This window comes from Balaenoptera physalus, assembly GCF_965194825.1.
Source record: "Balaenoptera physalus genome assembly, chromosome: 4".
NCBI lineage: Eukaryota > Metazoa > Chordata > Mammalia > Artiodactyla > Balaenopteridae > Balaenoptera > Balaenoptera physalus.
In genome coordinates, this window is record NC_138891.1 from 79,704,190 (window position 1) to 79,717,948 (window position 13,759).

Genomic DNA, 13,759 nt, shown 5'->3' on the forward strand with positions numbered 1-13,759 from the left:
TTGTGACATCTTTGTTTGGTTTCGGTATCAGAGTGATGGTGGCCTCGTAGAATGAGTTTGGGAGTGTTCCTCCCTCTGCTATATTTTGGAAGAGTTTGAGAAGGATAGCTGTTAACTCTTCTCTAAATGTTTGATAGAATTCGCCTGTGAAGCCATCTGGTCCTGGGCTTTTGCTTGTTGGAAGATTTTTAATCACAGTCTCAATTTCAGTGCTTGTGATTGGTCTGTTCATATTTTCTATTTCTTCCTGGTTCAGTCTCGGAAGGTTGTGCATTTCTAAGAATTTGTCCATTTCTTCCAGGTTGTCCATTTTATTGCCATATAGTTGCTTGTAGTAATCTCTCATGATCCTTTGTATTTCTGTAGTGTCATTTGTTACTTCTTTTTCATTTCTAATTCTATTGATTTGAGTCTTCTCCCTTTTTTTTTTTGATAAGTCTGGCTAATGGTTTGTCAATTTTGTTTATCTTCTCAAAGAATCAGCTTTTAGTTTTATTGATCTTTGCTATCATTTCCTTCATTTCCTTTTCATTTATTTCTGATCAGATTTTTATGATTTCTTTCTTTCTGATAACTTTGGGGGTTTTATTTGTTCTTCTTTCTCTAATTGCTTTAGGTGCAAGGATAGGTTGTTTATTTGAGATGTTTCTTGTTTCTTAAGGTAGAATTGTATTGCTATATACTTCCCTCTTAGAACTGCTTTTGCTGCATCCCATAGGTTTGGGCCATTATGTTTTCATTGTCATTTGTTTCTAGGTATTTTTTGATTTCCTCTTTGATTTCTTCAGTGATCTCTTGGTTATTAAGTAGTGTGTAGTTTAGCCTCCAAGTGTTTGTATTTCATACAGATTTTTTCCTGTAATTGATATCTAGTCTCAAATAGCATTGTGGTCGGAAAAGTTACTTGATAAGATTTCAATTTTATTAAATTTACCAAGGCTTGATTTGTGATCCAAGATTTGATCTATCCTGGAGAATGTTCCATGAGCACTTGAGAAGAAAGTGTATTCTGTTGTTTTTGGATGGAATGTCCTATAAATATCAATTAAGTCCATCTTGTTTAATATATCATTTAAAGCTTGTGTTCCCTTAATTATTTTCATTTTGGATGATCTGTCCATTGGTGAAAGTGGGGCGTTAAAGTACCCTACTATGATTTTGTTACTGTCGATTTCCCCTTTTATGGCTGTTAGTATTTGCCTTATGTATTGAGGTGCTCCTGTGTTGGGTGCATAAATATTTACAATTGTTATACCTTCTTCTTGGATTGATCCCTTGATCATTATGTAGTGTCCTTCTTTGTCTCTTGTAATAGTCTTTGTTTTAAAGTCTATTTTGTCTGATTGCTACTCCAGCTTTCTTTTGATTTCCATTTGCATGGAATATCTTTTTCCATCCTCTCACTTTCAATCTGTATGTGTCCCTAGGTCTGAAGTGGGTCTCTTGTAGACAGCATATATACAGGTCTTGTTTTTGTATCCATTCAGCCAATCTATGTCTTTTGGTTGGAGTATTTAATCCATTTACATTTAAGGTAATTATCGATATGTATGTACCTCTTCCCGTTTTCTTAATTGTTTTGCGTTTATTATTGTAGGTCTTTTCCTTCTCTTGTGTTTCCTGTCTAGAGAAGTTCCTTTAGCATTTGTTGTAAAGCTGGTTTGGTGGTGTTGAATTCTCTTAACTTTTGCTTGTCTGTAAAGGTTTTAATTTCTCCATCAAATCTGAATGAGATCCTTGCTGGGTAGAGTAATCTTGGTTGTAGGTTTTTCTCCTTCATCACTTTAAATATGTCCTGCCACTCCCTTCTGGCTTTCTACTGAAAGATCAGCTGTTAACCTTATGGGGATTGCCTTATGTGTTATTTGTTGTTTTTCCCTTGCTGCTTTTAATAGTTTTTCTTTGTATTTAATTTTTGATAGTTTGATTAATATGTGTCTTGTCATGTTTCTCCTTGGATTTATCCTGTATGGGACTCTCTGTGCTTCCTGGATTTGATTAACTATTTCCTTTCCCATATTAGGGAAGTTTTCAACTATAATCTCTTCAAATATTTTCTCAGTCCCTTTTTCTCTTCTTCTTCTGGGCCCCCTATAATTCGAATGATGGTGCGTTTAATGTTGTTCCAGAGTTCTCTGAGACTGTCTTCAATTCTTTTCATTCTTTTTTCTTTATTCTGCTCTGCAGTAGTTATTTCCACTCTTTTATCTTCCAGGTCACTTATCTATCCTTCTGCCTCAGTTATTCTGCTATTGATCCCTTCTAGAGAATTTTTAATTTCATTTATTGTGTTGTTCATCACTGTTTGTTTGCTCTTTAGTTCTTCTAGGTCCTTGTTAAAGGTTTCTTGTATTTTCTCCATTTTATCTCCAAGATTTTGGATCATCTTTACTATCATTATTCTGAATTCTTTTTCAGGTAGACTACCTATTTCCTCTTCATTTGTTAGGTCTGGTGGGTTTTTGCCTTGCTCCTTCATCTGCTGTGTGTTTCTCTGTCTTCTCATTTTGCTTAACTTACTGTGTTTGGGGTCTCCTTTTCGCAGGCTGCAGGTTTGTAGTTTCCATTGTTTTTGGTGTCTGTCCCCAGCGGCTAATGTTGGTTCAGTGGATTGTGTAGGCTTCCTGGTGGAGGGGACTATGCCTGTGTTCTGGTGGATGAGGCTGGATCTTGTCTTTCTGGTGGGCAGGTCCACGTCTGGTGGTGTGTTTTGGGGTGTCTGTGGCCTTAGTATGATTTTAGGCAGCCTCTCTGCTAATGGATGGGGTTGCGTTCCTGTTTTGCTAGTTGTTTGGCATAGGGTGTCCAGCACTGTAGCTTACTGGTCGTTGAGTGGAGGTGGGTCTTGGCATTGAGATGAGATCTCTGGGAGATTTTCGCCATTTGATATTAGTGGAACTGGGAGGTCTCTTGTGGACCAGTGTCCTGAAGTTGGCTCTCCCACCTCAGTGGCACAGCCCTGACGCCTGGCTGGAGTACCAAGAGCCTGTCCTTCACATGGCTCAGAATAAAAGGGAGAAAAAAAGAAAGAAAGAAAGACGAAGATAAAATAAAATAAAGTAAAATAAAATCAAGTTATTAAAAAAAATAATTAAGAAAAAAAATTTTTTAATTAAAAAAAAAAACTGGATGGACAGAACCCTAGGACAAATGGTAAAAGCAAAGCTATACAGACAAAATGACACACAGAAGCATACACATACACACTCACAGAAAGACAAAAGGGGAAAAAAATATATATATCGTTGCTCCCAAAGCCTCCTCAATTTGGGATGATTCGTTGTCTATTCATGTATTCCACAGATGCAGGGCACATCAAGTTGATTGTGGAGATTTAATCCACTGCTCCTGAGGCTGCCGGGAGAAATTTCCCTTTCTCTTCTTTGTTCGCTCAGCTCCCGGGGTTCAGCTTTGGATTTGGCCCCGCCTCTGCGTGTAGGTCGCCTGAGGGCGTCTGTTCTTTGCTCAGACAGGACGCGGTTAAAGAAGCAGCTGATTCGGGGGCTCTGGCTCACTCAGGCCGGGGGGAGGGAGGGGTACGGTTGTGGGGCGAGCCTGCAGCGGCAGAGGCCAGCGTAACGTTGCACCAGCCTGAGGCGCGCAGTGCGTTCTCCCAGGGAAGTTGTCCCTGGATCACAGGACCCTGGCATTGGTGGGCTGCAGAGGCTCCCGAGAGGGGAGGTGTGGATAGTGACGTGTGTTTGCACACAGGTTTCTTGGTGGCTGCAGCAGCAGCCTTAGGGTCTCATGCCCGTCTCTGGGGTCCGTGCTGATAGCCGCAGCTTGCGCCTGTCTCTCGAGCTCCTTTAAGCGGCGCTCTTAATCCCCTCTCCTCGCGCACCAGGAAACAAAGAGGCAAGAAAAAGTCTCTTGTCTCTTCAGCAGCTCCAGACTTTTTCCTGGACTCCCTTACGGCTAGCTGTGGCGCACTAGCCCCCTTCAGGCTGTGTTCACGCCGCCAACCCCAGTCCTCTCCCTGGGATCTGACCGAAGGCCGAGCCTCAGCTCCCAGCCCCCACCCGTCCCGGCGGGTGAGCAGACAAGCCTCTCGGGCTGGTGAGTGCTGGTCAGCAGCGATCCTCTGTGCGGGAATCTCTCCGCTTTGCCCTCCGCACCCCTTTTACTGCAGTCTCCTCCGTGGCTCCGAAGCTTCCCCCCTCTGCCACCTGCAGTCTCCACTCGCGAAGGGGCTTCCTAGTGTGTGGAAAGCTTTCCTCCTTCACAGCTCCCTCCCACTGGTGCAGGTCCCATCCCTATTCTTTTGTCTCTGTTTTTTCTTTTTTCTTTTGCTCTACCCAGGTACGTGGGGAGTTTCTTGCCTTTTGGGAGGTCTGAGGTCTTCTGCCAGCGTTCAGCAGGTGTTCTGTAGGAGTTGTTCCACATGTAGATGTATTTCTGATGTATTTGTGGGGAGGAAGGTGATCTTCACGTCTTACTCTTCTGCCACCTTGAACCTCCTCCCATAAAGTCATTCTTAAGGCAACTTATTGCCAGAAAAAGTTTAGACTACATAAAATTGCATCTATTATTTGAAACATGACGAATAAGAGAAAAAATTCTGAAACACTTTTTTTTAAATGGGAAGAATATTCACTTTAATTATGCTCCAAGATGTTACAGAGCTAGATTAACAAATTTCAGTCAGTATAAAATAGATTTATTGTCAATATTCAATCATAATACAACCCAGGTAAATGAATCATTACTTTATACAAGGCTCAGATGTTTAAAATCTATCTCAACTTTACACATGTACTATAAAATGATAAATACTTAAAATGACAATGCAAGGGAAAATATTATAAAAAATACAATTGTTGTAGACCCTTGTATGAAAGTTCTTTAAAGTTCTGCCTTAAGGAATAATACCATGCTACATATCAGAACCAAAAATAAAGTATTTTCCTTGAGGTTACAATGCTCATTGATATACTGGATGCACTCTAAAATACCATGCCTGACAAGAATCAAAAGAGACAAGGCCTTCAATAATGTTGAGAGAAAAAAAAAAAGAGAGAGGAGTAATCAATTGTTATATGCTGATTTCTGCTGGAATGGCCTCTTTAAACAATTTATAGCTCTGTGGAAGAACTGAAAAAGAAGGGGACCAGACTCAGCTTTATATAAAGGATTTCCAAATCAGCACAAACTCAGACAATGTTAAAAAGTACTGTTCCCAATGCTCTCCACTCTTCAACCATTTACATGGACTCCTTATCCTAAGTCCGTGTTTTTTCTCTAATTTCTTCCTAAGGGCTTACCAAACACACTTTCTGTTTTCTATTATCCAACATACAAACCAAAAGGCATTAAGCACAACAATAATATCTGTCAGTCAAGTCAGTTCTAAAGACACCAATTTTGGTTTAGATATTAATCATGAGATTTACGCATAACCATCCTTCTTCCACACACACTCCCACCTCCCCTTACAAACTGACTTCATCCTAAACTGTGAAGCAATATGAAGCTTTAAGATTTTTTTTTTCCTTCATCAATGATTTGCCTGTTGCCAAGCTGCTTGGTTGGCAGCAATATCAGGAGTTGTTTGGAATGCTTGGTCAGAATAAATAAAAAGGATGTGATCAATGAATTACTGTAACCTATCAAAGTGGGCTTCTACAGGCAGACATGAAGAATTTACCTATAGACTTCTCTCACTCATTTCAGAAGGGAGAAAAATGTGTCTTAAAAGGGAAAGGAAAAAGATGAGATAAGGAAATACAGCAAAATACTAATACTGTAGTAATAGGAAAGGGTATGCTTATAGCCAACCTACCTCATGGGGAAGTTTCTGGCATAAAAATCAAACTTTCTCTCTCTCCCATTACTCTTTGCACAAGATTAACAGTTGACTTACATCAAGAGAGGCAGAAGGCCACTGAACACTTTTCTTCAAAGGTAGGGAATTTCTTTTTGAAATGCGCATTAGAGAAAGGAGGAAAAGGTAGGGAAAGCTCACTCAAAGAGGTCCTCAAACATGCGTTGTCCCATTGCTATGTACGCTTCCTTTTCATCTGGTGTCATTTGGGCCACCAGCTCTGGCTTCTGGCTCACTTCGCTGTAGGAGAACGGACGGCCAGCCACCGTGACAATGGGGTCATCTGCTACTTCCTCAAATTCATCATCCTCCTCATCCTCTTCCCTATGATGTGCAGCCACAGCTGTAGCACAGGGTGGACAGTCATCATCTGACTCACTGGTCTCACTCTCAGAGTCACTGCCATTGGCAGTGGTCACAGGAGCAGCCGCCCCCACTGAGCCTGCTGTGGCAGAGGGGGTCTTCTTCTCATGAATGAGCAGTGCTCGCATGACCTCCTCATTATCATCTGGCCCCGCACGGCCTTCCTCACGCTCCTGAAACGAGTCTATATCTAAGCCACCTGGAAGGAAAAAAGACCAGAAAGTCAATATCCTTAAATATAAAAGGCATTCCTTTATAACTAATAAAATATATAATATTTTAATATATTATATTTAAATATAGGATAATATTATAAAATAACACAGACTTCACTAGTTCCATTTTTTGAGTTACTGTCCATAAGATATTCAAAATGTTTCTCACAAACTGGAACTTAAGTAGCGTAATGGTTAAGTACAGTTGACCCTTGAACAATGTGGGTTTGAACTGTGCAGGTCCATGTATACATGGATTTTTTTTTTTCCAATAGTAAATACTACAGTACTACATGATCCATGGTTGGTTGAACCCATGGAGGTGGAGAAACCATGAATTTAAGTTATACTCAGATTAATCCCTGCACTGTTCAAGGGTCAACTGTACATGGGTTTTAAGAAATATATGGCTTGGATCTGAATCCTGGTTCTTCCACATGCAAGCTGTAACACTTTAGGCAAGTTATTTAGTCTCTAAACTTTGGTACCTTTTTCTGTAAGATGGGATAATAAAAGCATCTATCTTCTAGGGCTCTGGATAAGAACATGAAATAATGTCTATGAAGGACCAATTTTGTAGCTGGCATAATAGGACATCAAAATACGGCTCCTCACCTTGCTCAGAGTAAAAGCCAAAGGCCTTACAATGGCATATAAAGTCCTACATCATCTGAACTCCTCCTGCCCACCTACTTATCCCTTCTCTTATCCCTTGATCATTCTGCTCCTGTCACAGTGGCCTCCATGGTATTCCCTGTACACACCACACACACACTCCTACCTCAGGGCCTTTGCACTGCCAGTTTCCTTTGCCTGGGATATTTTTCCTCTAGGTATCCATACCCCCTTGCATCTTTCATGTCTTCACTCAGATTTCACCTTCTTTCAATTCATCCCTACCTCTATATTCCCAATGCTCTATTTTCTTCCCCATAGCATTTATTTTCTAACATAATAATTTATGTCTACTGTCTTTGTCACCTGCTTTCCACAGCTGTAGGTTCTCCACAACAGATATTTACCTTTTTTATTCAGTGATATATCCCATGCACCCAGAATAGTGCCTATTGCTTGTTAGGCACTGAATAAATATTTGATGAATGAGTGAATAAATGGCAGTTTTATTTTCCTGAAGCAAATTAAGTGTACTTTGAACTGTTTATCTAGGAATCTAGTATCAGAAATGAAACTTCTCCCACCACACACCTCCTATCATTTTGTGTACATATTACAGATGAAGAATTTAAGAAAAACATTTGTATTCTGAAAATAATACAAAATATAATGCCATTTAAATACATAAAAGAATTTAAAATGTTGATTGAAACCTGACTCTTTGATTCAAATCCTGACTCTTAACACTTATTAGCTGTATGATTTTGGTCAAGTTACTTCATCTTTTTCTGCTTCAATTTTCTCAAGTACAAAAAGGGGGAAAAACAGTATCTACCTCACTGGATTATTGTGGGTATTAAGTGAATATTTGTGAAGGCCTGGCACTTAGATTAGTGTTACTTATTATCAAGAGAAGACCCAGAAATGACCAATTCTGGCCATGGATGAAGTGAAAGTATCTTCTCATTAACATATTAGAATGAATTAGTTGTAACCCTGGACATTTTAGAAAGTATAGAACTCCTGAGATAAGATATTGGGCACATAAGAGAGAGAAAGGGAAACAGGAATTGAGAAGTTAAAAGTTTAGATCAGAGAAGACAGGCTGTTGATAACATTGATGTAAAAATGAGGGTTAAAATCAAACTTAACCATTTTAAAATAGTGCCAAAGGCTGAACCTCCTCCTTAGAGCCCTTATTACCAATGCAGTATTTCAAAAGGAAAAAAAGACAAGGAATGTATGCAAGTCTCTAAGACTATACACTTCTAAAAGAATTTTCCAAATACCTTAATATTACCAACATAGTATTTTGAATAATGTTTAAAGTAAATATAAAATTAGAGGAAAAGCAATTTAGTTTTGTAAACTAAATGAAGTCATATCTAAAAGATTTCTGACAAGGTTCTTGAGAGATTTAGCCAAAAAAAGAATTATTCTGTTACAGATGAAGACAGAAAACAAAAAATAAGGATAAATGAACAAATCTCTAGATGGTAAGGTAGAAACACTAGTTCTAGGAACAGTCTTATTTAATAGAGTTATAAATTACGAAGAAGATGTGTCCTGGGAAACTGTCAAGTTCACTGATGATGCTAAGCAATTCTGGGTTCTTAAAGGCCAAACTGATAGCAAAAAAATATAGGAAGAGCTGAAGGTTGTATAAGTGGGCAGAAAAGTGGCAGATCTATTTCATTATTGGCAAGTGTAAGAAAATCTGCCTATAGAAAAATAATCTAAAATATACTAAAAAACCTTATCCAAGCTATCAGATAAAGGGCAGGAGAGAGTCTGAAAAAAATCTCGGCACATAATTCTAAAGTTGTTGGTCTTAATATGCTTCCAGAAGCAAAGCAATAAACTGCCATGTAAAAACTAGAAGGATATTTGAGATAAAACTCAAATAGTTAATGATAAATTCATGCATAAATAACATGTATTGTTCTGGTCACTAGGTCTTAAGTAAAGTATATTACAATTGGAGATGGTCCAGAAAAAGATAATTAAAATAAGACAAAAACTGTAGGTGGAGATGGCTTGGGGGAAGAGAACGCTTTGTAAGGAAAGTAGAATCAAAAGGAATTAGAACTTTCAGTAGAGTAATAAGGACATGACTGAAGTCTATAAAATTCTGAAAGATGTTAAAATAACTTGAACTCTGAGGAAAATTAAGTGTAGGACAAATAAGAGTCACTTCACACATTCACTGGATAGAGCCTATTCAACTATAATAAAACCTAACGAAGACAAATTTAGACATAAAAGCATATCCTATTTTATACACAGAAGGAAATAGTCACAAAAGGGAACAGGGTAGACTAGATGACTTATTTAAAGCCCTTATGATTCAAGTTGTACCATTCTAGGAATTATAAACACTGACTGTTAAACATATGAGCCTAACTGTATACAATACTGGCTAACAATAGTTTTATTTCATTCGATTTTGTTCCTAAGTTCACAGAAAAAAAGGCTTGGTTGCTTCAAGAACAGGCAAGAAGCCAAGTTGGGGAAAACGAACCTATTAAATAGTTGACAGCCTAACTACTATGTAATCTAAACCAATATGCACCAAAATAACTAAACCTCATAGCCAAAGTAATCAGTGGGAAGGAGGGAGAGTAAAGTATGATTGCCAAGGAAAACTTTTTTCTGGTTGGAATTAAAACACCAAAGAGAATCACACTAGAGAATCACACATCTGCTTTTACCATGACTACGCAACTCCACACTACTTTTACAATTCTTAGCATACACAGTAAAGAAATGCTAATTATGAAGGGAAAAGAGGTTAGGAAAAAAAGTCAAAAAACAAGTGGTTTTTAATTACTGATGATTCTTTAGTATTAAAGAAACAGACTCAAGTGATATGTTGGCAATGATACATATCCTAGGAATAGGGGTGGGTAGGTTCTAATGCTGATGAAATCTAACCAGAGGTAAAGACTCCCTCTTTCACCTCTGTTTCCCAGTTTCTGAGCAATACTTATCCAGTTTTAGTCTCCCATTTTCTACCTAGTCTTAAACCATCATCACCCAGTCTCTGAATCCACTAATTCGAGACTAAAATTTAAAAAGTAAAATCGTGCAGTTCTCAAGCTTCTGATTATTATATAATCCTTAACCTTTCAGGGCTCACAGAGATTTCCAAAATCTTCTAGTATAAAGTTTTGCCAATCTTCTTGGATGGTGAGAATCCTTGTCTTTACTCATTTGGTATCTTTTTATATATTTCAAGTAGCACATCTCCTCGGTATTTATGAGGAGACAACATAAATAGTTTGGACTAGTATATAGTTATGGTTCCTAATTCAAAGAAACAAAAATGCATGCAAGTTAGAGCAACAGAAGATTAAAGAAGAAATGAATTTGGCCACTTTGAACACAAGAGTACTTTTTCAAGAAATTAACATAAAGAAATGACAATTTCTCAAATCTAAAATGGAAATTTAAAAAGCTGTCTGTTTTTTCAACTAAGTTGAAGTTTAATACAAGTCTACTGGTTGGTTTTAATGCTTATTGCTCAATTTACTTCCTGCTATAATGCAATTGTTTTATAAAACAGACACAGTGGGTTTCCAATAAAACTAAGAACTGCCCAGGTGATTTCCTAAGGCAAGTTCATTTTCTACCATACCCAAGACATATTCATCTTACTTCTTCTACTCTTACCTTCTTTCATCTCTTCAGAACTATATGCTCCTTGGACAGTGCTCTCTCTTAACCAGATAGGTCTCTCTTTGGCAGATTTCCCCTCCAGTGAGGCTCGATGAAGATCTTCTTGGTCATCCATGTTAATGACAACATTCTGAGTGTATAAGTCCTCATAAGAGGGACCCTTGGTGGCCCATGTTTCCCGGTGGTGCCCACCTGCCAGGCCAGCAGCTGCAGCAGCAGTTGCTGCACGGTCCTTGCTAAATAAAAAGATTAGAGGAGGAAGGGAAGAAGAAAACTTGAAGTCTTGGTGCTAGAAAAGAAGGGGAGCTGGGGAAGTAGTTACTGAAGAATTACATATAAATTCTATCTAGCAATCATGCACACATGCTTTCATAATTCTGGAAAATCTGCTCTTATACCCCAGGGTGAAAGTTACATTGGTTAGAACAACACATCATATTTATATTTTAGTTCCTCAAACACTGAATCCTCTGGTGTCTATAAATGATTGAGGTTGTACAGATTAAGATGTTTAAATAAGTCTACTTAGAGAGAGGGGAGAATGAAATAGTGACATAATCCACTTAAAGACACTAGTCTGGCAAAAATCTCTCCCAGGAACATCTTTGATGAGTATTTTGTTTAAAAACAAAACAAAAACCCCAAACAAAACAAAACACATGTTATATTTTTAAAAGCATGCTCTCAGCCCAGCCCAGAAGAATTCAAAGTAGTTCTGTGGACTTTTCCCTTTCTTTTGTGTGCTGAGAAGCTAGAATAGTATTCTACAAAGCCAGACTTCAACTCAGAATTAATATTCTGCGACTCACCAAATAAGGCAAATCTTTATGCAGAGATCAGCTTCTTTTCAACTTGTATCTGTCCATCTCTGCACCTATGCTGACTCTCCATATCCAGGCCCAACCATTATTTCTACCCCACAGCAACCATGATCTATTTCTGAGTCTATTTTGTTTTGCCTTTTACTTCTACTACCCATGATCTTCTTAGTCTGTTCCAGATTGGATCATTCCTTATCTTTCTCTAGTCACTTAATGTTTCCTCATCTCTATGAGTTTTCAGTCTTTCTGCTGCTCCCCGTTTTATCTGATTGTTTCACTTTCAATGTACTCCACATTCTTTTGAATATACCTGATTTTCTGTGTGTCTAAGCTCACACCTTGTCTTTCTTTGCCTGCTACTGATGCTTTTCTGCATCAAGTTCTAGGCATGACTGTCCCTCCTTTTCTGTTTAGACAGTTCTTTTATTGCATAAACTATCTTCATATTTCATGAACTACCTGCTTACTTAGTACCTGCTCTGTATCTTTCTCCATACCTTTTGCTGTGTTCCTTTCTGTGTCTGCTGACTGATTCTCTTGGCCCTATGTTTCTCCTTTACTTCTCTGCCATTTTTCCTAAATCTTTTCCATGAATCCTGGACTGTCTCCTGTGTAGTGTGCTGTCTCATTCTGAGCCTAAGCAATATTTCTTCATTTGTCTTTAAGTTCTGTATCAGTTTTCTCTCTCAGAAGCCATTCACTGTTTTTCCTTCTCTTTGGTCCTACTTCATATCTGCTTACCCCATTGCTCCTCATTTCTTCCTGGGCCCACTCACATCTACTTGAGTTTTGTCTCATGTTTAGTTGAGATTTCTCTGATGTATACTACTATCCACATATCTGATTGGCCCATTACATCTCTCCCTGAGAATACTGTGTTTCTGACCAACCTCTGGAGGTAATCTTGGGTTCATCCCATCCCTCCCTCCTGTTCTGCCTCTGGATATCTACAGACCCACTGCCACTTTTTCTATCAAAAAAATGCACCCTCTCTAGTTGTACAAACCATGCTGATCTGGCCACTTAATCCATGCCTTGTAACTACTGCCTTTAGCTGTACCAGGGCTGCTTTGTAAATCACTCTTTCCTATAGCTTTTTCATCAGTTATTTGCTGGCCCACTCTGAGTCTAGGCCTACAAGGCCATCTCTCTGTACCCAATCTATCTATTTGTCTTACTATATTTTAAAGTCTTATGTTACAGCTGGAAATAACTGGTTTCTCTCTACCTTTTATTCCTTTCTGCATTCATCTAATGTTACTTTTTGCATTATTTACTACATTTGTCTCAATTTAATCCATATCTGTCCCTAGTCATTCCTTTTCTATCTTCCATGTTGTCTTCTAAAAGGCTTCACTATAATATGACTGTGCTTAGTCTGGTTTAAGTTGTCTTTTTGATTTTTGCTTTCTCTCAAGCATTCAGTTTTCCCTTCTCTCTTGGCCTGATCTGTGTTTTCATGTTTCTGTGCTCACTCTACATTCTAGTCTCTCCTCTCTCACCCAGTTGTCTCGTTGACTTCTTTTAATGTCTCTTCTATCTTCAGCTAACGTTCTTATCTTGTTGTGCTGAGCCTGTTCTGTATGCTTGTCTGCGCCCACATGTGTCTCCCTGAGCTAGCCAGATGCCTTTTCTGTCTCTTTCCACCCACTCAATGTTTCTCTAGTTCTGACCTGGATAACTACATCCTGTCCTTATTCATCTCTCCTTCACCCAGAATCTTAAATGATTCACTCACTCTTTCTGAAGCTATTGTTTCTCTATATCATCTTGAACACATAGTTTTCATCTATGCTGTATATTTAGCATTAACTCTGAAGACTATCTTCCAAAGGTTAGCAAGTGTTCAGTACTTTGAGTAGAGAAGAATAAGAATAGAGAAAAAGAACAGGACAATTCAAATAAATGTTAGCATGAGACCATTTTTAAAAAGTCTTTTGTTTTCAGTATTCCATTATAGAAACTCAAGATTGGTTTTATTCCAGTTTGAGGCAGGAGAGTTTTGTTTTGTTTTGTTTTTTTGGCCACACCATGTGGCTTGCAGGATCTTAGTTCCCGGACCAGGGATCGAACCTGTGCCCTCGGCAGAAAAAGCAGAGTCCTAACAACTGGACCACCAGGGAATTCCCTGAGGCAGGAGAGATCTCACCACAAGTTAAACAAATTTTTTAATTTGGAAGAATTTTTTTTAAAAGATAATTTTTACCATGGAGAGTTGACTACACGTATTTTATTTCTACCTTCAC

At 38.5% G+C, this 13,759-nt stretch overlaps 1 protein-coding gene across 5 annotated transcripts in view; it reads right to left on the reverse strand.

Annotated features, from left to right (window-relative positions):
- Positions 1 to 13,759, reverse strand: part of GTF2E1 (general transcription factor IIE subunit 1) — a 60,478-nt gene that overhangs the window by 15,645 nt on the left and 31,074 nt on the right. For 4 of the 5 annotated variants that reach the window (XM_082460072.1, XM_082460073.1, XM_082460075.1 and 1 more), the window contains 2 exons: positions 10,687 to 10,928; positions 5,963 to 6,383 (listed from right to left, as the gene is read on the reverse strand). In XM_082460072.1, coding sequence (XP_082316198.1) covers positions 5,963 to 6,383; positions 10,687 to 10,928 — 663 coding nt within the window. Of the gene's footprint in view, positions 1 to 4,641; positions 6,384 to 10,686; positions 10,929 to 13,759 lie in introns of those variants that run through there. The other variant, XM_082460076.1, reaches the window with a different exon arrangement.